Source organism: Mugil cephalus, chromosome 14, assembly GCF_022458985.1.
Source record: "Mugil cephalus isolate CIBA_MC_2020 chromosome 14, CIBA_Mcephalus_1.1, whole genome shotgun sequence".
NCBI lineage: Eukaryota > Metazoa > Chordata > Actinopteri > Mugiliformes > Mugilidae > Mugil > Mugil cephalus.
Window position 1 is genome coordinate 4,148,511 of NC_061783.1, and position 23,339 is coordinate 4,171,849.

General features: G+C 40.7%; 2 protein-coding genes across 2 annotated transcripts in view; both read right to left on the reverse strand.

Annotated features, from left to right (window-relative positions):
* Positions 1-1,298: 1,298 nt before the first annotated feature.
* Positions 1,299-5,704, reverse strand: LOC125020230. Its single transcript, XM_047605552.1, has 2 exons — positions 5,596-5,704; positions 1,299-4,455 (listed from the first exon to the last, which is right to left on the reverse strand). Exons 1-2 carry the CDS (start codon positions 5,608-5,610, stop codon positions 3,475-3,477), a joined length of 996 nt encoding a protein of 331 aa, XP_047461508.1. The 5' UTR covers positions 5,611-5,704; the 3' UTR covers positions 1,299-3,474.
* Positions 5,705-9,655: 3,951 nt separating this feature from the next.
* The window catches only part of kcnk9 (potassium channel, subfamily K, member 9), a 41,951-nt gene continuing 28,267 nt past the window's right edge, over positions 9,656-23,339 (reverse strand). Inside the window, exon 2 of the mRNA XM_047604186.1 lies at positions 9,656-15,889. Within this exon, the coding sequence (XP_047460142.1) occupies positions 15,006-15,889 (884 nt within the window). The 3' untranslated portion in view covers positions 9,656-15,005. The remainder of the gene's footprint in view (positions 15,890-23,339) is intronic.

Genomic DNA, 23,339 nt, shown 5'->3' on the forward strand with positions numbered 1-23,339 from the left:
AGCTCATATGGAGGAAGCATTTGCCGAAGGCCAGCCGGGTAGAAACAGAGAAGATAGAGATAGAAGAAGAACAGGAGAAACAAGATAAACAAACTTCTGTCATAGATACATACATCAAGCTTAAAAGACCCTAATGATGACTGAATGAGGCAACACTTGAGGGGGATTTTTGTCTTTTCTGGGCGTATTTTCTCTTAGTAGCTCCACAACTGTGCAGAGTGGAAGCTCCCTCAGTGATAATTGAGAAATCGTAGCAGAAAATGACTGATGTTAAATCACAGATGATTAGTTGAACAGATTTTTCCACACATCTCGGTAAAATTGAATTTGTGTATTTTTAAGTAAACTCTGCTAACAGTTAAAAGGTTTTACTTGCTTATTTTAGTAAACTTTAACAATCTTTTCGCGTGAATACAAACTCAACTAAATATTAACATGTTTCCATGCTTTTCTTTTTGTAAAATATGTAAATAATATTTACACATATTTTAACATTAATTCCCTACTGTAAAAGCACTGTACTGTGCTTTGACATAATCAAAAACATTTAACAGTAAATGTGCAGACAAAAGAACCCACTAAAGGTTTGTTCTTCAGACAATCAGGCATATACAGAATACCCATCTGTATCAGAGATGCCTTTGCCACAGACTTACGGTCAACAATAACCTCGGTTCTCTCAAGGATGACACACACATCTGCAGGGGAGTCGCCTGTGAAATCACTGAAGACACAAATCTTCGTGACATACACTGCAATGACATCCTGTCAGATCAGGTAAATGTTTTGCTTCAAAGCAGACAAAGATAGGGGTCTCATTTGTAAAACACAGCTTAGAATCCATACTAGACTATGTGCAAACAAGCGCTGGAAATGATGCAAACCAGGAAAATTCCTGGAACTGTGTGCACACATAACCAGAGTCTACCTGGAAAGATCCACATGTAGGTTATAGCTCATACCCTGCCCTCTAAACACCCACATTTAACCAAAAACAGTCGATGCGTGTTGAAAAACATGAATAACTTTAGCTTAAAATAACACTAAGTAGTAGACACTACTTGCAGTTTAATGCATCAACGTGTGAATTTTATTCAGTAATCTGTGAAATATAAATCACAATCAGAATAGATATTTCACTGCTCTACAATTATATTGTATCAAGTTTTAAGTTTTAGCACAAATAGTTACCTGCTTAGTCTCATAGTCCAATCAGGTACAATCAGTGCAGTACATTAGTAAATATTACTTGCCATTTATATGTAATTTTGTATGTAAATCTGAATTGTAGCACCAAGTTACAAATGAAACAAAAGGTTATACTGTAACATTTACAGGGACATTTAAGGTACACAGAATATTTTTTTTTCAAAGATGGGTCTCAAATGCAGCCATGACCACCTTCCAATGTGGTGTTCAGAAAAGTACTTAGGAGTCAGCCGAGATGTATTTTACTACGTGTGAACAACCCCATAGTTATCAGTGGAATAACTCACGATATAACTGTCTATGTTGGTTTTGCCTCTCAATGTTCAATCAAACTATTTATGTATTTAATTTTGAAATAGTGACATTTTTATAAATGGCCTGTGTGTATTACATTTACTTCACAGCATGCATTAAATCATGTTGGGGTAGTAACTGAGGGCTTCGATACAGATCAGCTCCACCTAGGAACGTTTTCACCAGCGGCCACTGCTCCTCAGTGACCTAACATATCTTTATGGGGAATGTCAGTGGAAGCCATTAAGATTAAGTTACAGGGTAAGAAACATGTGGACTTCCTCTGCATCATAACGTTCTGCACAGCTCTGCTAAATAAATCATTCTGATATATTTGTTGTGCTTGAATTTCAGTTGCTGATGATGGGAGTTGTGGAATGACCCCATGGAACATCTATACTGTATAATGTCTTTCTCTAAATGTTGGGTCTTTTCTTATTTTGAGAAACATGTCCCCCCCCCAAAAAAAAAACAAAAAACCAAAAACCTATAGCGCATCAATTTGCAGTACATAAAAAAGCTGTGAAACTTTAACCTCTTGCATTTATTATCAACAATCAGCCCCGCGTTGAGATAACAAGATGATCAGTTGGCCAGAGATATGATTTAGATGGTTGGGGTATAAATTATGGAAGGTGTGCAGTACATTACCTTTATTATCACTGTTAGCATTCAGTTGCTAAACCTCGTCTGAAGCTACTTCGTTCGTTTGATCAAGATCTTCTCTTATCATGTTTAGTTGGGTCATCGCCACCGTTACCTGAGCAAACTAAACAAAAAGTATGAAAACTTTCAAGTTCGTAGGGGATGATAGTTCATACTCATAAATCAACCTTGCAGTGACAGATTTGGCCATATGGGGGTCAGCTGAAAGAAAACTTGGCTGTGATTTTATTTATTCAGAACAAACATACTATTCATTAACTAAAGATAAATGGATAAACGAACCAGACAGTGCACGATGGCAGCAGACGGTGAGATCACAAGTTTCTATTTTTAAGATGAGTCACATTACTGATGTTACCTGGCTGGCTAATGGCCAGGGGTCACATTGAGACTTCCAGAGCGGAAGGGGAGCATCAAACAACAACAAGAACTCGGCCGGCATTCAGAAACTCCTGCTGCTACCTGGAAGTCACGCTTTAATTGGAAAAGCAGAAATACAGCAAATAGAACCCTTGGAAAAGAGAAAGTTACATTTTCGTTGTTACAGCGTATGATTCTACACAGAGAAGTGAAAACTAGACATTTAAGTTACTGTACAAACATGTAGATTTAATTATTACTTAGTCAGCTGATTTAAATGAGCTTATAAATGTAGACTTTCATAGAGTTTATGGATAAACATTACAGGTCACTCAGTAATCACACTATACACCCCTACATTTCTGATCTTACTACACGATTTTCTCCCTGAAAGAAATATGTGTGCTGTTTCATTACCTTGGATCAACTGCAGCGCCCTCACTCCTCTTATGATTTGCCAGAAGCCTTACTTTGTGCCATGGCTGCTCCACCTAATTGAATCAGCGCAGGCTCTGATCTGGGGAATAGCTTTTGGAAATGGGACAATCCATAACTTAGAGCAAGATGGCATACGATTTTACACAATGCTGCCCTTTCTTTAAAAAAAAAAAAAAAGTATACTCTATTTTAGGAAGACAAGAGGAGTTCTCCTCAACCCTAAACAAACTGAATTTTGTGAGGTATCATTTGCACGCTTGATTCATGAAAATCAGTTTCTAATGGCACAGCTCTCTGATACCTTCACCTGATGAGGAAATGAGCCTCTAAACTTGTATATATCAATTTCCAAATTTCCAAGCTCCAGTTATTTTACAGCTGGAGTTGTTCGACATCATTGTTATACTTAGCGATCAAAGGTTCCTTCCTTCCTTCAAACTTCCAGTTAGAAGCACCAGACTTAACACCATCAAGTGCACCTTCACTGCTTCCACCTTCCGCTGACTCTCAGCTCAGGGTGTATTTTGCAGATTGCTGACTGCCACCCTCCTGATGACTCTTCCTGGCACTTCCTTGCTCACGGGAGCCTGCAGGTGCGGGAGGCTCTTTGATGGCTTTCCCAGCATGCAGCTGGCCCCTTTGAGTTCTCTTTGTCTGCAGCCCTTTGCCTTGGACACCTTGGGCAGGCTTGGCTTCATCTGCAGATAATCCCCCTGTTGACGTGTTTGAATTGCACTGATCCTCCTCTAGGTGTTGCGCTCTCCGCAGCCTCAGCCGCCTCCTCCCCGTCTCCTGCTGGAGGGCGCCGGCGCTCTGGCGGGCCGCCTCTCCGCCACGTGCGGCCGCAGCTTTAACTCTGGGTGTTTGTGAAGGAGGGGCAGGCTTACTGCGCAGAGGAGCCGGTGTGCCTCTACACACCACGTCCACTAGATGCTTGTCTCCACTCTGCTGTACGGGGACAGCGCGCGTCAGCTGGGGCCTCGACAATCTGTTTTGCTGTTGTGCTTTGAGAGGCTCAGTGGAAGAAGAAGAAGGGCACGCTGCTGCTTTTGCCAGCCTCTGCCTCATGCAGGATTTCACCTTCCTTGTCCGGGGCTCTTTCTGTGTTACATCCAGCTTACAGGAAACGGGTTCGGTCTCCTCCTGGATGAACTTAAGTTTTTCCTTCTGAGCCTCCCTCACCTCTTCTGTCAGCTCCAGCGGGGCCAGCTTCAAAGGGCGTCTCACAGGCTTATTCTCAGCGTGCCTCTCCAAGTCAGGCCTGGGTGACTTGAACAACAACAAGTCCAACTGTGCCGCGCCCTCCCGGGTCGTCGAGGAGGCCGTAAGCTGACCCACTGCCTCCTTGCCGTGTACGGCTGACAGATGGAGGCCAGGTGTTTTTGAACTGCGGCCATTTTTAGCTTCCAGCCGGAGGTTTTGACCATTCAGTTCCAGCGCGGTATTTTTAACCTGGACGGTCAACGTTTCTCCTTGCTGCGAAGAGCCCTGAACAAAAGGAACATCAGTAACTCATATGAGTGGTGTGAATGAAATGGCACTGAGAGGCATAACGGCGCTGTCCAATACCGCGACAAGCGCAGTGCTCTTAGGAAGCTGAATCATTTTTACTGCTTCCTATGAGAACATATTCAATAAATTATGGTCTAATTATGGTCTCTCTTAATGAAACAAATCATTTGCTCATGCTTCATAAACTCGCAGTGCATCATTAACAAGGACAACATGGCGAGTACTACACAGCAAAATCACTTTACCTGCATTGTCTTTTCAATAGCTGTTAATGGGTCATCAGGAAAACAATTTCAAGGAACAGTTTGACCAGCCACCTGGATAGTAACACATTTTTTTAACAGCTGCAGTGGGATGTTATCCAATAAAATGAGAGAAAAAAAAAACACATTTGTAAGCGCAAACTCAAAGTAAGGCCTTATTTTAAAATAGAAAGTCATGAATAGAGAAGTATAGGTTCTGCAGCTGTTGCACATTTATATTAAGTCATTAGTCCTTTTGCTACAACAGTCATCAATTCCTGACATGTAACCTTCAATAAATTATTAAGACATTTATTGTTCAACTAAGTGCTCTGTGGCTGCTTTCTAGAACAGTGGTTCACAGCCTGGGCGAACAGTGGGGCACAAGGTGACTGTAACGAGGTATAAATATTCAGGTAGGAAACAAGAAACACTCAGATGCACAGAATGACTCCTTTTCAATATATTTTTTTTCTAATCTTTCCTTTTTTAAGGTGCAATATTTAATGTCCTCCAAATGATTTCATCACATTTGCTGAATAATTGAAGATGGTTCTTTACAGGGTGTCTCCTTCTGTAACGTTATATGAAATTTGTGTTATTTACCATTTAAGAAAATAAAAAAGGTGAGAGAAGTTGGAAAGCTTAAAAAAGAACTGTAAAAATATTACTCCCTGGAAGATAAACTTCTTTTCTTCAGGTGACTTGGTTTGCTCTAAAAAGCCTGAACCATAACTACAGTAAAAAACATTAGTTATAAATTCTATCTTTCTGAAATGTCCTAATGGCTTCTCTAAGACAGAGAATACGGCAAAAGCCGCCTCTAAATCCAAGATAACAGGTTCCTGATGAGAATCGACCTCAGCATACTCACAGGTCTGGGAAACATCTCTTATTCTTATCTCAGCTATCGTTGAATCATATCTTGCAGACCAGAAGGAAGACCTTGCCGCTTCCCCCGGTGTTTGTTTTGTCCGTGCCACCTGGCCAATGACACGGCAGTTGCAATGGGTTTTAGCAGCCTTAATGTAATTATGCAGATTAGGGTCACCAGAGCAGCTCAGTGATCTCTAATGATCTCCAGCTTAGTGGCAGCCAATGTGCTCACTCATGGCTAGATCTTGTTGAAGTGGGTTTGTTTTCATTTGCCTAAAGGAGTGGCACCTTGCTGCTTTAGTGATGAGCAAGTAAAAAGTGGCAGAGGGTTGTGCGTCTGACTGGCCACTAGATGGTGCCACAGACCTCTTTTGCATATCGGCGTCATCGGTGGAGTTTTGTGACCCCCATGTTATTTCATGTATAACACAGAAAGATGTCAAGGAGCAGGAGGACAGCATCTGTTTGATTTATCCCCTGATATTAATATATCATCTACATTATTCACCCAAAACTGTGAGGATTTGCAAATGTGAGAATCTTGATGTGTGTAAATGTGCTTTGAGATTCTCATCCATGACACGATGCCATCAGGGAGGTGCCTGATTGGTCCTCACTTCATTCTTCATCATCTCTTGCAACGAATCATCAGGCCCTGTGTTCAACAAAAAGAAGATCAGCAGTCCTGCAGCCTACGATTAGGGATGTGCCATACCACTATTTTTCCTTTTGGTCTGATCCGATTCGAAGTAATAACAAGTCTAGTATCCCGATACCGATATCAATACTTTTAGATGTCTATTTGTGTATACCAAAATTACAATGAATGTAATTATGAAAAAATGCATTTTATATCTTTGTATAAGAATGAAATAAGCTGCCAAATATCAGATGTCTCTTTCATCTGAGCAGTTCAAGACAATCAGAGCAAATCTACAAGTCAACTGAAAATCTGAGCAAATCATCCGTCTCAAACAAACACGAAACTAGGAACAGTAGCTCTTTACTTTGATATACATATTGACATGATCTTTGTGCGTATGCCTGTGATGGGCAGTGTTATGCATTTTCACTACATACCTGGATATTGCCGACCTCTCTGAAGGGCTTCCATCATAGAGGTCTGTCTCAGGTGTGCGCTCCTTATACCTCACGTTTTTTACTTTTTTAGAATTGACTTGGTGCCATAAAGGTATTAATATTTCATGTGAAAGCGGACTTGGTATCGATATTTTGATGTGAAGATCAATTCTAAAAAACACACGTCTAGATCGGGAGTATCAATATTTCAGGATCCATAATCAAATCCCAACAATATCCCAATGATATCCAAACCTACGATGCAGCCTCCACAGAGTCTTGAGCTCGGCGGCACTGAGTCAGTTTGGATATACATTACGAAACAGAAGACAGTGAGACAAATGTAATCCAGCGCTGTAAATTCTCCAAGATCCTGAGCATCCTTCCCGTCAAGTATCTTAACTTCTTGGGGCCTCGCTTCCACTAGATTGGACATGACATGTTTTTGCCTGTAAACCAATAACTGTGTATGCTTTCATTATCTGAGCAATCCTAACTCGATCCAGATTGTTTTAGCAATTACACAATGAAGCTGTAGCTCACGGAATGGAGGAGTAAGGAGCCGTTAAAACTGGAAAGCCCTAGATTCTACTTTATGGCCGTGATAGCTTTATTGGTTGACATTGTTTGTGATTTTATAATTTTAAGACTGTCAATGGATTTCAAGTGGTGTCATTTTGAAGCAAGTACATCCAACGGGACCTTGTTATTTAGTTTTAGTGTCTGGAGTTGGTTAAAAAGATGCACCTATGAGAACCAGTTAGGCTTTACAAAGAAACAGTCATCACAGATAACTGGATTTAAGTCTTCTTCTCATTTAGTTGTCATGATCTCTTTCTTTTCTTTCACTGCAAAATGAATTAACAGCTTGGATTAACAACGGACAGAGCATAGGGAATAAATAGGCAGAATCAGAGCTCTTGACCGTGCGACAGCATGGAAAGTGATGCATTCACTTACCATTGTAATGAAGTGTTTTCGATTGGCGATGCCACCACTTAGTTTAGGAACAACAGCACAAATACATAGTCATAGACCACAAATATCTGAAGTGTATATGCAGATCAGAGTGAGATGTCCTCAGTGTTGTTTACATTCACTGGAGTTCAACTTTTATTTAAATAATCTCTTCCAACCTCCACTGCTAGTAATAGTAGTTCAGACTAAATATCTTCATCCACGAGATAAGACAGTAATGTGGTGTGTGTTGCCTGCAGAGATATCCCCAGATCTTAATCACCCTCAAACTCCAGCTTGTTATAAATTTTAGCTCCATTGCTGGGCCATTTTTTTGTAATATTATTATTATTGCTTTCAGAGGAACACTGTTGCAGTTTTTCTGCGATGGATAAGACTCATGTTAGTGCCCAGTTGTGCCTCCAACAGCAGATCCATTTTTCATCAGGCAGACAGGTTCGATCATCTTGAAAATCTCTTTTTCTCCATCGTCTCGTTCTCTCGCTTCAGCCTCCCCTTCGTGCGCACACACACACACACACACACACACACACACACACACACACACACACACACACACACACAAAAAACAAAACAAACCAAAAAAAAAAAGCAGCATGTCAGCACCTGCTTATTGCAAAGCTTCATCATATCATTGGTGCGTGGAGACGGTCCTGCTGCAGAACAACTTGGCTCTGCTTACATGATCATTTAAGATGCAAAATTACAGGCTTAACGCCAAGAGAAGGCCTTCACGCCCCTCCGCCACTGTTCTTATTGTGTCGCCCTCTGCGATGCCTGACGTTCATGGCTGACAGTGTAATTACTGCGATGTGGGAAGGGATAAAAGGGGATGGTGCGTGCTCGTTTACCCACCTACTGAAGATCCAGCTGCACTGCACGGGCCGCTCGGAGAGAAGAAGGCAGCTGGAGAGTGGAGAGCTTTTGCCAACAAAAGCTGTACTTGGATTCACCAGTATTTTACATAGTGAGTTACTTCCAAGTGAAAACCTGGAGTGTTTAAGAACAATAAGTAAACTAATTCATTAAGGGCATTACATATATTCTTCTTTACCTTTGTTTCTTGCGTATTTAGTGATTTACTCTATTCTTTCTGATTAGAATACAGTAGTTCAGGACTTTGGCTTCAATATATGAGATCAATAAAAGGTTCATTTTTGTCTAGAGCTTTTCACACTTTAGTTTTATAGAATTTTGTTCATTTATTGTTTTTACCTTTAAAGGTGTTATCTGTATAGGCTAGCTTATTCTTGATTCCATGTTCTGTGCTCAACTAAGATTATATAAGAAGAACCAATGAGGATAAACTGAGGACTTACAAGAACAAGGACAGAGATTTAGTGAATGTTTTTCTTCAATTCATGTCAGATTTTGAGTAACACGACATTTTTGGAAGTCATTGTTGGGCCTGTTTCAACCCACATAGAGAAAAAATGTCACTTCACACAATTGGACAGTCCTACAGCTAATCTGAGCTAATTTGTTGTAAACAAATTCAACTCGATGATGTTCAGATGATGTGTATGACTATGCTGGTGTCACTTTTCTGTCCATCACTGCATGAAGCCCATCCAAACAATTTGCAGCTTAGTTGCTGGGGACATAATAAGTTCCCACAAAAAGATTTAGTCAGCAGGGAAGTTCATCTGGCGTTCATGCCTTGTCTGAGAGTCTGAATACTTTTGAGTTTACGTGTAGCTCACCGTTTCTTTTTGCACCACCCTGGCTTCAAATGAAAGGAAACTAAATCTGAAAAAAAAATATTAGTTTAAGCTTTGTAAATTAAACATTCTCAAAAGCTTCCATTAATTAATTATTACACTTGATCTTGAATAAATGCAGTTTGGGAAACTTCCCTACGGCACTGACGCCAAAACCACTGATGTAATGAAATGTGCAATTATGAAACTCCAGTCCTGTAAAACTGGTCTTTGATTAGTTGAACTGACTTCAGTGTGGAAGCAGCTGGAGATGACAGGCGCTTACAACAAGACAGAGAGTTTCAGAAGAAGGCTCATCATTTTTTTTATTCAAGTGTGTTATGGCTTCACCCGGGCCGGTGAGTCATCCACACCAAATCATCAAACCATGCACACACTCAACAAAGGGGGGAAAAAACGTAAAGAATAAAAACAAAGAAAGAACAAAGAAAACATACAGATGAAAATGTTCATTTCACTCTGAACAAATCGCAACAATCTCTTCTCCGCATGTTGAAGAGAGACCCACTCTGGAGTGTACTGTACAGACATCAGTTTCAAAATTGCGACAGACGACGTCAGTCGGTTCAACGTGACCGTCGAACCACATGGATGCCAACAAGATGGGATATAATCTCCTGTAAGGAATATGGTACATGTTATTATTTGTTCATCAGACCTACAGAATCTATTGCAAAGGATATTTCACAAATAGAAGTTGTGGAACACAGCCTTCCTATTGATGTGTATTACACGGAGAGTAGTGCAATTTGTGTCTCTTTGTCCCTGTCATAGGAGAACATGGCACGGTTGACAGAGAAATGGCCTGCGCACACTGCCACGTGCAGTAAATGACGCCTGGAAGCCGAACGCGACTACGTATGGAACGCAGCAAAAACAAACGACAGGAATCAATTCACCTCAGTGTTGTTTGATACCACATGGCAGAAGACAAAATGCAGCGCTGCTGAGAGCGCATGTGGGCGTTTTCTCTGCACCATCTGTGTTATAGAGTAACATTCAATCAAGGACCATCAGTGTGACATGTGGCATGATGGCAGACAAATCTGACTAATATATGAGCGCGTGGGAGGGGGGGTGAAAAACGACCTGACTTGCAGCTCATGAAGGGCAAACCAGTTCATTTGTTTGCTTCTTCATAAAAGAAAAAAAAAAGGAGAGAGAGAAAGATCCATAATGGCTGATACATTCCGCAAATATAATGATCGGAAAAGTCTGACTGCAAAGTACATGGAAGTGGCACTGATTGCCCACCGCAGGTAGGTATTTTCTCAGCCCAGTCGGTACTGTTTGTAAGATAATTCGGCTTAATCTCAATTTGCTACTTTTTAGATGTGGTTCATTACTGCTATATGACACTGTATTCATCATGTTAATATGTGACACCTGGAAATACTGCAACATCACTACAAAACGCAGTATGACAAGAAATGTACAGTCAGATGATTAGGCCAGTAGATTGGCGTTATTTTGAAAATGTTCAAACTCGGCAAGATTTGTATTTTTGGCAACAATGGAAAAAACAAAACCATGCTGCATCATTCAGTGTCCAGATTTCTTGATAACATTTGTGACCCTCTTTAAAGCTGCACTAATGACAAAAAGAAAATACCTGTTTTGGGAACTGGGAATTTGCATAATTGCTGAGCTCTAGCGCAACAGCCTCGGTTTATATTTAATTCAAAAAAACAAAAACATATCTTGTCAACATGTCAAAATATTTAGTAAGCACTACTGTTCTAAAATTCACCAGCACTTTTAAAAAATTCTAAATAAAATGTAATATTTACGAGTATTTGCTGACACACAGCCTAAATGTCACTAGAAGCTTCGGGGCTCTGCTGCCCTCAAGTGGCCAAAATATCAAGTAATGCTGCTTTAAAATAGACAACATTAGCCCAAATGTAAAGCATTTTTTGGGGGGCTAATGTATTTTATTTTTTATACTATGCATCAGGCTTTGTGTACACACCTTTCACTTGGTTTTGGTCTTTCTTTATATAGAATATTGCCACCTTTATCCATTAAACCAGTGTAATCATCTGACTGCTTATGTTTCTTTTACTTTATTATGACTTCATTCCAGGTGAAGTTGTGGCATTCCCTGTGCTCAGCAAATGACCTCTGCGAGTACAGCGTTGTCATCACTGAGAGGAGCGATGGTCAAAACTATGAAAATGAGACCCAAGTTGCAATATAGTGGAATTATCTTTTAAGCTATTATAAGATGATTATGTCTTAAGGAAGTGATTCAGTCGACTTTGCCATTGGGCGTGTACTTGTGTCTAGAAGGTAGGCATAAATTAACTTGTTTATCAGAACTTGTCTGTCTATACATTAACCACATCTGCTCTACTGTTCGCCCTAAAGTCAGACTCCCGCCGTCTTCCAGCAGGTTCGCTGAAGCACAAACAGACCTGGAGCCGTCATGTTTGAACGTGCCCACTTCAGTCAAAACACTGACTTCTGTTTCTTCAAGGCACATATGCTAATGTGTAAAAATACATATGCATCTCAGCCGTGAAAAGGCCTTTTTATTCCAAAAGGTTATTATAAACATATTGTACAGGATATTTAGATAAGCAGCTGTAGTTCCAAGAATGAAACAATGCTCTTAGGGCTTATCTTGGATGCCATGCCTGGTTACATTTGTCACGACTGAATAGCATCAATGGTATTTTACCATTTGCCCAAAAAGGGTGGCATTCGGAGGCATTCTCAGCTAATCAGGAAATTAATTAAAGGCTGTTAAATAATCGTCTGAAAACAATACAGAAGGCATGACTTTAACTTGATAATTAAGTTAAGTTTTGCCTGACAAATTGTAGATTTTAAAGGATATAACTCAGTACAGGAATAACTCCCGGCCCTTTGTATGTTAAAAAATAATATTAATAATTTAATTCCCCCTTTCTGTTCCAGTTTTTATAAACAATATACATTGAATTTATTTTGACATCTTGAAATGCATTTGGGAATTGTGTTTAGGGTCTTTATCCTGACTAATTTAGATGGCGAAAATTTTACAGCTGTGACCACAAAAGGTGGGCTGGACTTTAAAAGGAGCTATTGACCAACAAAACCACCCAGAACTGGTCCAATGGTTTCTGGCCTTGTGGCTCTAACAATGCTTATAATGCAAGCTGACACATCTGTACACATTCTCCTCAGACGCAGCACAGGCCTCAGCGAGATGATGCACCTCGGTCGCATTTCTCAGAAAATCTCTGTGGTTTGGAAATGAGGATTTGATATGTACACTTCATTGTTTAGCCAGTGCACTTGCACTTCTGGGATCGTGTTCCGTTATAGGAGCAAACCAAGATAAAGATGACTCATTCAAACCTGAGAACAAACGTTATTGTACAGTCTGTTTGAATGGAACATAGGAAAGCAGGTAAAAAGGTACAGGATCCTGTCAAAGTAAGAAAAATATCTGCTTATGTTGTAAATCATTCTTACCTATTTGCCTTTAAAATACTTATTTATAATGAAATAATTTCCCCACTCATCATATAAAGTTCATGCACTTATCAGCTCTTCCAAACGTAAAAGAATTCTCCCGTTCCCTTTTTTCTTCCTCTGATATTTTACAGAAAGTGAAAGGATCATCCTGGTGTTATTAAGTTTTCCTTGTCTGTGATCTCCAGACGTCCCCCCGGCATTAAGTCATACTGTCTACTTTAGCTGGATTTTCCGTGTTGATGTGTTTATCAGGTCGTGTTTCCCTAATGGCTCCAAAGTGCATCCAAACCTCAAGGGTTGTCAGTTCAGATCTGCATGCTGCCTTGTCACCGTGTACGTTTTGCTCTCAGAGCTGCGTTGTTAGATACGTGTGAGGTTCTGCAGCAGACTCAGACGGTCAGCGGCGACACTACAGGCATGCGTTACAACACTGTGCAGGGCACTGGGACATGATCATGCATGTCCTTTAATTAAAGGTTGCACCACTTAGAAATTCAGCTGAAGTAGATTGATTGTGTATTGGTGTCTGTCTCCTCTTATACCACTTTGCATAAATTTGAGACATTTGACAAGTTTCCAAGAACGTTTACTTCAGTCTGAACCACAAACCCTAACAAGTTAGTACTGGCCAATGCTTCGGGTTATGTTTCCCATGACAGTATTTAGTTTGCAATATCTTGAGGCTCTTTAAGGTATAAGGTCTGATTATGCTCTGGCGAAGACTGAATCGAATCATTCAGATAGGAGAGTAACGACCGAGGTGGAGTTGAATTTGATTGGTTATAGAACTACCCTATTGCATGCAGAGTTATTTTTCTTTCTTTGTATGACCTGAAACACGACCCATCCTGAAATCCAAACGGCATGTAACCAGGCTCATATTCAGATAAGAATTGAGCGGTGTTTTCTTTTTAAACCAAAAACTTGGGATTACACTGGAGTTGTACTGGTAAGTGAACAGTTCACATCCACCAGGAAGAGAGGGTCAAATCAAAGATGCTCTTGAATTGCATCATGGGAATTGTAGGATACAGTTGTTTTGGGGACTTTGGTCATACCAGAGACTAAAAGCCAGGATACCTCAAGCTACAATAATTATATATTATTATTAAGTGTTACTCATTTTTGCTGTAATTCACTATACACTGTGGTCCATGAGGGAAACTCTTAGTGAAATATCAGGTGTCTCTACCTTTTTTTTTTTTTTTTTTTTTTTAAATGGACTTATCGGTATCCGATTGTGAAATATTGATGCACAACTGTCAATGAAGAGAGAAGCCTCTGTGCTTTAATCGAACTCATATTCAAACGATCAGTTCGTGGGAGAAAAGTACACAGGCAACTGATTAGTTGGTCAGGCCCAAACATTGGAAAATCACTTTAAAGGTGTAGTGGGGAGGGCGTTTTTTTTCCCCCACTCTCTCTCCCTATATATGTATATAAGTCAATATTAACTTGAAAAGACTGTGGCTAAAGCTTTTGGGCCAGATCTGATCTTTGCAGATGAGAGGGGGGTGGGATCAATAACAGCAGCATGATCCTTTGAATCCAGGACAAACAGACACCCGTCATACAGCTGCTCTTGAAAACAGACTAAACTATGTCACAAAAACATGGCATACTATTAAATGACATCTAATGCACATGCTAATATTGGCAACGATATTTTGGCTTGATGTGTGGTGAAACCATTGAAATATAATTGCTTATAGAAAACAATACCTGATGCTTTAAGTCATTTCAAATTCTCTGTCTGCAGTGAGGCAATGAAATAGTACGTAATGGCAAACGTTTCTTCAAGTTAAGGTGAAACAAGCATACGCCCATTGAAAAATAGCATCTCCCCAGTGTGCATCATTTGATGTGTAACCAAAGTTAATATATCAGTGTAAATCTGTAACAAGGAAAGTCTACTTGTGTAGTGTGTGAGGGTGTGTGTTCTTTTAATCTTTGCAATCTCTTGAAAAAATAGACATCCATGCTTCATGCTTTGCATCCCGTTGTGTCCGCGCAAAGTGTTCTTTATCTGTTCCCAAGAATACTTATATTACATACAACCAAACCGGGAAAAGAAAAGTGCTGAAATAAGATTTGGTAAGGAGCAGCATCGGAAATATTTGACCTTGTGTACAAAACGTGGAAAGTCGTGTGTGAGCGCTGTGGTTTAGATAGATTTCCGTCTCCTCATGAGCTGGTGATTGTCTGTGAAGCTGTGGAGGCCCGGGGACACCGAGCTGATGGGCGAAGGGAAGAAGCTGTTTTTCAAGGTGCTGGGTGAGATCTCCTCGATCCTGTAGGAGACAGAGTGAAAGTACTGGTTGGGGTTCAGCTGTGAGCTGAATGAGTTCTGGTGGGAGAAGGCACAGCCCAGGCCTCCCACCCCTCCCCCAGAGCTGCCGAAGTCATGCGAGTGGTAGTGCATACAGGAGCACACTGACTGCAAATCAGTCACCTCTGCCCGGTACGGCTCGCGTCTCCGCCGGCCCCTCTGCAGAGACTCATCCTGGATGTGGATAATCATGCTGTTGCGATTGCCGGCGAGTGAGGCCCGCTCCTCTGCGTCCCGCCGCTCGTCCTCGCTGTTCATAGTCAGGAAACGGAGCACCACCAGGTTGAGGAAGGCCCCGATGACCGTCAGGCCCACCAGGATATACATAAAGCTAAAGGCCACGTACAGGGGCTTCTTCTGAAGGGCCCGGTTCTTTTGGAGGGCCACAAAGTCCCCAAAGCCTATAGTTGTTAACGTGATGAAGCAGTAATAGTACGACTGGAAGAAGCTCCAGTCCTCGTAATGAGAGAAGGCTGCGGCCCCGATGCACAGCGTGCCGATGCAGGAGAAAAATCCCACGGTCACCATGTTCTCCATGGACACGTCAGTGATGTGCATGCCGCAGCACTTCTTTATACGTTTCAGGAGGTACTTGACAAAAGTGTTCATCCTCTCGCCCAGACTTTGGAACATGACAAGAGTCAAAGGGATCCCCAGGACAGCATAAAACATGCAAAAGGCCTTCCCGGCGTCGGTGCCTGGTGCTGCATGCCCGTAGCCTGAGAAGAGAGCAGACAAGACAGCATAAATTAGTGATGCAAGAGGATTTTTGCTAAAGTGCTGTGGTGCCTGTGAAGAGGCAGCTCCAGCAACTACTCTGTCCCACTACTCAAAAAGCCCCAGATCAGCTTCTGTTTACAAACATGACCAAGCAAGAAATCTCCCTAAGAGTCGTTGAGCGCTGCCAAAAGGCGTATTGAATAGGTGCGCCCGGAAATGTGTCTGCTCATTAATCTTATTTGGGCTCAAAGATTATGGCGGGCGGGGCGCCCAATTAGTCAGAAGTTTCCGGTGAGGTAAAAGAGTTTGGAGGAGGGATTGGAACGGAGTCATGGGGGAGCCAGTGAAGCTTTTAGCTTAATTAGACTTTATCTTTAGACCACAAGCTGCTGACACACACACAATCAGACTTTTGAGAATCAACCTATGTGGCTAACAATAGGATTCATACTCTATACCCACGTTCATTTTCAAATGCAGTATAAACGATTAATTGTGCATTGCGGTCAGTCACTTGAGGGATTAGCGTATGAATGAAGCCTGCTGCTCTTGAATATGCAGTTCTTGAAAAAAGCAGGGTCTTATCGATTAGCTCTCCTCTACCACAGCCCATAACTGTGAGTATCAAACAACCAAAACCAGAGCCAAGAGACGCCCACGTCCGCTTGGCTTGCTCAACAACTGGCTTCCAAAAGGAGACGTCATATTTTCGGTGCACTGTACAGCATTTTTACATTTTTTATTTATTTAAATGTTCCGGAGCAAGTTCTCAAATATTGATTCTGTTTTTTTTTTCCCATGTGACTTTCCACGCACTTGAGAATGTGTTTAGTTATGCACTTTAAAAAAAAAAAAAAAAAAAAAGATAAAGGGAAACAACTTTGGCTTGAGCACTAGAAACCATAACACTTCAATGTAGATGTACTGTGTGCATGTTACTGGCCAGTGGACTTTAGAATGGTATTGTTAATGCTTGCGAGCATTACCCCGCGATGGATTATGACCCCTCTACTTCACAAACTTATTTTTTAATTAGCTTTGTTTATCTCATTGTTAAAGATTTGCTCACAAGATTCCATTTGCAGCAGTGTACCCCCAGTAAATGTTTTCAGGATGAAAAGCTTTGATAAACTTGTTGTTCTTCACTTTACCTGCACAGCATCAGCAAGCAGCAAAACGGGCATAGTGAGCAAAATCAGACAAGAAGTGGTGGATTCAAAAGCCCAGCAACCAGCACAGTGAGGTTACAGCTTTGCAAATGATGTACGTGAATAAAGTTTTGGAGTAAACATGTAGTGGTTTGCCAGCTTGAATAATTGCACCCAGTCTAACAATCCTCCTTTCCCTGCTGAGAAACTCCTTGTGTAGCACTCGTTACCCCAAACTGTGTGTTCCATGTTAAACTTGTTCTAGTGCTTTTTATAAATATACATTATTATTAAATATTAAGCTATTCTAATAACTGAATAATAACTCCCTTTAAATTTGTGGGGGAAAATTAAAGAAATATACAAAAAATGTCTAATCAACCAAAGATTTTACGACACAAAACACAGCAGCAAATCATGAAAATGCATGTAAATTGCCCGCGCTGACGCCCAGCCAACATCAATGTTTAAGCACGGACAATCATTCTTAGCTTGGAAACAGGATCATCTTAATCCAAGCTCCATTTAGGAGAAAAAAATGACCTAGGATTACAGTCATTGTAGAGTCATTGTGTACAGTAACAGGACCTGTTATCACCTTTTATCACAAGCTCTGTTTCTAATCTACATGAGAGCAACTAATAAATGTACATTTGCTGATGTAGACTTTAGAGTGCAGTTAAAATCTCTCTTTAAAAAAAAAAAAAAAAAACAAAGCAAAAACTTATCTTTTTTTTATCAGAAATAATAACGCTGCCTAAATAAATGCATAATTTCCACTTTTGTCCAGTCATTGCAGTGACTGGGAGCCTGCGGGCTGTCTGAATAAAATCTGAAACAATGTAGCAGGCTCCGGAAATTGGCAAGCGAAGGTGTTTGTTTTTAAACCACTGATTTGAGAAGGCTGTTCTTTAAGTTTGAAATGTGTGCAGGAAGGGTCTCTTGGCGTGGGCTGACTACAAATTAGATCCTCAAGCAGCGATGTGCACATTATTCCTGCATGCATCACGTCGCATGACACAACATTACATTATATCCATATTTCTACATTCAGCCTTATTAAAATGATCTGAAACACAAATCTCTATTGCTGTCTCATGCGACACAGCTACGATATTACCAGCAATGTGCTTTTTTGCAAGATAAATCTGATGCAAAACTTTAACTACATGCTTTATCATGATAGCAAATATGAATAATAGATAGGAAAATGTCAGTGTTCCTGTGGAATTTAAACATATTCATGCAGCACGAGGTAAATGTGTCTGAATATCATGTGGAATATCCGACATAAGCTTGTGGCGTCCCAGAAATGTTGGTGTCGTTATAATTACAGGACAGATTTTTATACACCCAGCCATCTGCCTTCTTGCCATCTTGCTCAGAATTAGCAAATTAATTGATATGGATTCTTATTGTTTAAATTTGTTCTCAGTGAGCAATTAGGGCATAATGAATTACAGTAGCAGCAGCAGCATTCATTTAACGAGTGGCACAACTCAACTGTGCAGACAAGATAACCACAAATCCAGTCAGCACATTTTGTTTTACATTCTAAGACCCCCAACTAAAACCTATTTCTGTTGAGTTTTCTCTCAGCAGGCCCTCCATTTGCCAATCAGGATGTGGAGGTATGGAATTGAAACTGGACACATGAGCACTGGAGTGTACCGTAACGGCAGGATGTCCAGAGTCTAGACGTTAAAGTGCAGAGACTAACGCGGGAAGTCGTGAAAGTAGCACATGAAAGAAAAAGAGATAAAATCATGTCCATGCTGATGTCCTGTCAGCTCTTTTGCGTGTTCCAACATTCAGTGGTGACCTCACATTTCTAAGGCAACAAATACCAGATGATTAACTGGGATTTACTGGGACGCGGAGAAATGACCCGCAGACCCTCTGAGCGGATATTAACTGGCAAGAGTAATCATGTGTGACATTTATTCCATCATAAAACGCCCATCGATTGATACGAGACAATAAAGGAGTTTGCACAACAAATTTTGTGCGTGTGAAAGCAAATACGACCTTGTGTGTGTCAGTCATGTTGACACACCAACTCTGTAACTTCTGTCTGTGGTTTAGGGTTTTGGAGCAGGTTTGATTTTCTGTATTTTTCAAAATTCACTTCAGTTCACAGAGAGCACTAAGGTGACGGTGGAAAGAAAAACTCCCCTTTGCTCATATGGGGAACCTATGTGACTAAACGTTGGAGGTGGAACAGAAGACAAGGGAAGACAGCAAACGATTGTCCAAAATGATGATTTATTTGCAGTCTACCAGCTGAAGTTCAGAATTCAGAATTGTTGAAACTGGTGGCCTCTTTGATGTACTGCTAGCAGTGTATCAAACTGGACCACATGGAAGATGTAGAGGACACAGCACTGAATTTTTTTCCTTATACCCACTGGTTCCCATTAATGGACGACACCTGGGTTAAAATGAAATTTCACAAATAAATACATAATTAAGTTCACTAGGGAGGACATCAGTGAGAAACTGACTTTTTAGGCTTAGGACACTGAATTACACTCACCAGCCACTTTATTAGGTACACCTTGCTAGTAAAAGGTTTAAAGTCCTTTTGCCTTCAGAACTGCCTTAATTCTTCATGACATACTTTCAATGAGGTGTTGGAAACATTCCTCAGAGATTTTGGTCCATATTGACAGAATAGCATCACACAGTTGCTGCATATTTGTGGACTACACATCTATGATGATAATCTCCTGTTCCACCACATCCCAAAGGTGCTCTATTGGATTGGGATCTCGTGACTGTAGAGGCCATTGGAGTACAGTGAACTCCTTGTCATGTTCAAGAAACCATTTTGAGATGATATGATGCTGAATTTGTACTGAGGGGCCCAAAGTGTGCCAAGAAAATATCCCCACACGATCACGCCAGCAGCCTGAACCGTTGATTTAAGGAGGATGGATCCATGCTTTCATGTTTTCATGTTTTGTTTCGAGAGATGGTTGGTTATGAAATACTCAGACTAGCCCGTCTGACACCAACAACCATACCATGTTCAAAGTCACTTAAATCCCTTTTCTTCTCCATTCTGATGCTCGCTTTGAACTTCAGCAAGTTGTCTTGATCACCTCTACATGCCTAAATGCATTGAATTGCAGCCATGTGATTGGCTGATTAGCTATTTGTGTTAACAGGCAATTGAATAGGTGTACCTAATAAAGTGGCAAGTGACTGTATACAGAAAACACATGTGCGCAGACCCTGAACAGATCAGCATTTTTATTGTGATCACAGCCCCCCGACAGAAAGTAGGGAGAAGAAACAAAAAACACATCAGACACACACTCAGACCATGTGGATTTCCAAACTGGGCTTTTGTTTACAGCATAAAAAAGAAATCCCAGAACAGACAGAGACCAAGAAAACAACCAAAAAATAATAATAAAAAACATCCCTTAAGTGGCTGGAGAATCTGAAAAACTGAGGATTTTCATTGAACACGCTGAAGCAGAAACGTGTTCACCCAAGGACAAAACCCCCAGATGAAAAGCTGAGCAGTGTGGTTTAGACCGTTCAGTGCAGTGAGGACTGTACAGATTCTGTACCACAAACTCACGGCTCAGCTCTTAAGGTCAGGACACAGCTGTCCACCTACGCCTTGAAGGCCAGAGCGCACGGTCACATTTTATGAAGCCATCAATGTCAAATTGAAAAATCCTTCTCCGAACAGGGGAGGTGGACTGAGATAATCTGCCATCAATTTACAGCACAGTCGAACACATGTCCCCCCCAACAAGCATCGCCACTGTTCACACCTTACGACCGGCGCCTCTGAACGCAGTCATGTGCGCTTCTGGTAGAAACCGCCCACAGATGTTCCAAACGAAAAACACCCCAACAACCCCGCGGCTCAAGATCAAACTGGATCACCACTGATGAAACAGGCCTGGAAACAATAAAGGGAAATATCACAGCTCCTTTTGTCAGCAGGTGAAACTCTCCTTGCCCTTCACATCCTCTTAGGGTTGCATGAAACCAATGTTTTCTTTTTCTACTTTTTAAGAAAAGCAAAAACAATAATAAAAAAAATCATCGACACTGCTTGGCAAATCTTTAAGTCTCCTGTTGCGAATGTTTGTGATGAATAGAAACATAAAATTCGTTGGACTCAATGTGTTTATATTATGATAAAGCCTGGTGTGCAAAGATCTCAAGGCGAGCTTTTTACTTTCTTCTTCTTCTTCTTCTTTTTTTTTTTTATGGAAGGAGCCAAAAAAGCATCCTTGGCCGCACTTCCACAAGTATAGTCTAGAGATCGACAAACCACAAAGAGTGTTTTCTCAGTCCAAAACACGTCCATAGCATAAACTCTGCCTTTTATTTTTCCGAGCAATTGTCTTAAAGTATTTCTTTGATGCAGTTGATGGGATGTGTGGTTTCTGCTGCAGCGCTGCACTGTGTAATCTGTTTGTCCTGTCATAATGACTCTATTATCTGCTGTTGTCTTGGGAACAGACGTATTTGCTCTGCCACCCAGAGCCCTGCCATGCACAGGTGCTTTTGTGCTCATGTGTGCACAGGTGAACGCGCGTGTTTGTGTACAGCACGGTGTGTAGTGCGGCGGAAAGAGAATCACACTCTTTAATGAATGATAAAAGCGCCAGAGAGGCCCCGGTCACTGAGACATTACACAATAAGGCGCATTTTCAAAATGGAGGGTTATGCTTTGCTGGAGTCCTGAAGGGTAGGGAGGAAGACATGTGACATATTTTCTGTTTGTGTTCGCCAACAAGCTGCAGCAGACAAGACTTGTTTGTAAAAACGCATCAGTCTTATCAGCCGGAAGCACAAAGTGTGTCTGTGACAGAGAGGAGCTCACACTCCATTTACTGAGGTGCTCTAAATTTGCCTTGTGTGCCCAAATGTAAATCTGATGTGGGAACATTCACAAAAAAAAATATTTGAGAATTTATCTCCCAAACACACGCTTCAGCAGAAATCCTTTTAGGCTGTCTTTGCAACATCTTATGTTTAAGGTAGTGGGATTACAAAAAAAGTTTAATTAAGTGACGATATATTTAATTTACAGTGCAGCATTGTTCCATAGGCTTAGCTTCACAAAAGTCAATTCGAAATAAACCCACTGAACATCTGTTAAAGAGTGAACAGAAGAGAGAAAAAAAAATGGAAATCTAATTTTCCTCGTGTCTTAATGTGAGCTCAGATTTACTGAAGCAGCTTGTCTCGCAGAATGTTTCAGTTTGGACTAGTTTTCCGTATCACTGCACATCTGTTGAGTCACTCGTCAAATGTTTGAACAAACCAGAGTGGGAAGTGTGATAACGCATCCACACAAAGGTACCAACGGAAAATAGTGTTAGTATCGTCTGAAGAGAGAGAGGAGGTGAAAGCCCGAGGCTCGTGTTTTTCTACAGTCTTCAGTTTCTATTAAATCAGGTTTAGTCCTTATTAACGTCCAGGGGTTAATAATATGCTGACATACTCACGTTTATGAAGTATAATATTTACATGCTGACTGTCTGAGGTTAGTGGGACCTTTTTAACACTAGAATACCCCTAGTTAACTTTGGACAGAATACAATTACAGATAGTGATTTCAGGTGTTCACCGGTGTGGAGCGAACGTCCTCATGCCACAACAGACGTTGCAAAAGACTTTTTTTTTTCTACTCTTGGCTGGTGTTAAAAGGCAGGCTTGAAAAAGCATGTAATGCATGTAAAGTAGTAGATGAAACAAAGATAAATGCTATCATGTCCTTTGCCAACTTTCCTTCTTCGTCTACTGTGCTTTAATGACAACTCACTAGAAAATTAGGAGCTCTTTATTTCTACTAATGTACTTTTAATTGTAACAGTATTTGGCGACAACTAGTATGATCAGTCACTGATTTTCATGAATTTTGCTTAAATTCACATGTACATGAACCCTGGCTGGTGTCAGTCTTAAATTGACAAGAGGGGGAATATAAATATCAGTGGAAAAAATCACGTGGGAAATATGAATTAAATGTAATTATTCCATTTTTTTTTCTCCAAAAGTAATAAATAATTACTTAATTATAAATAAATCATTTATCAGGCAATGGAAAACTGTGACCAGGTTATTACAGTAGCTACGGAGAAAAGACATGACCTAAGTCAGAGAGATAATAAATGCTGGACGTCAGTTTGTTGCTACATATTGTTGTTTATCTTTGAGAATCTGAGCGCTCTGACCGCTGGCACGACACACCACAAGACATAAAATACTAAATTTCCCTAGAGGATAAACCAGGTAATCTCCAAAGTTACCATAAATCCATCTT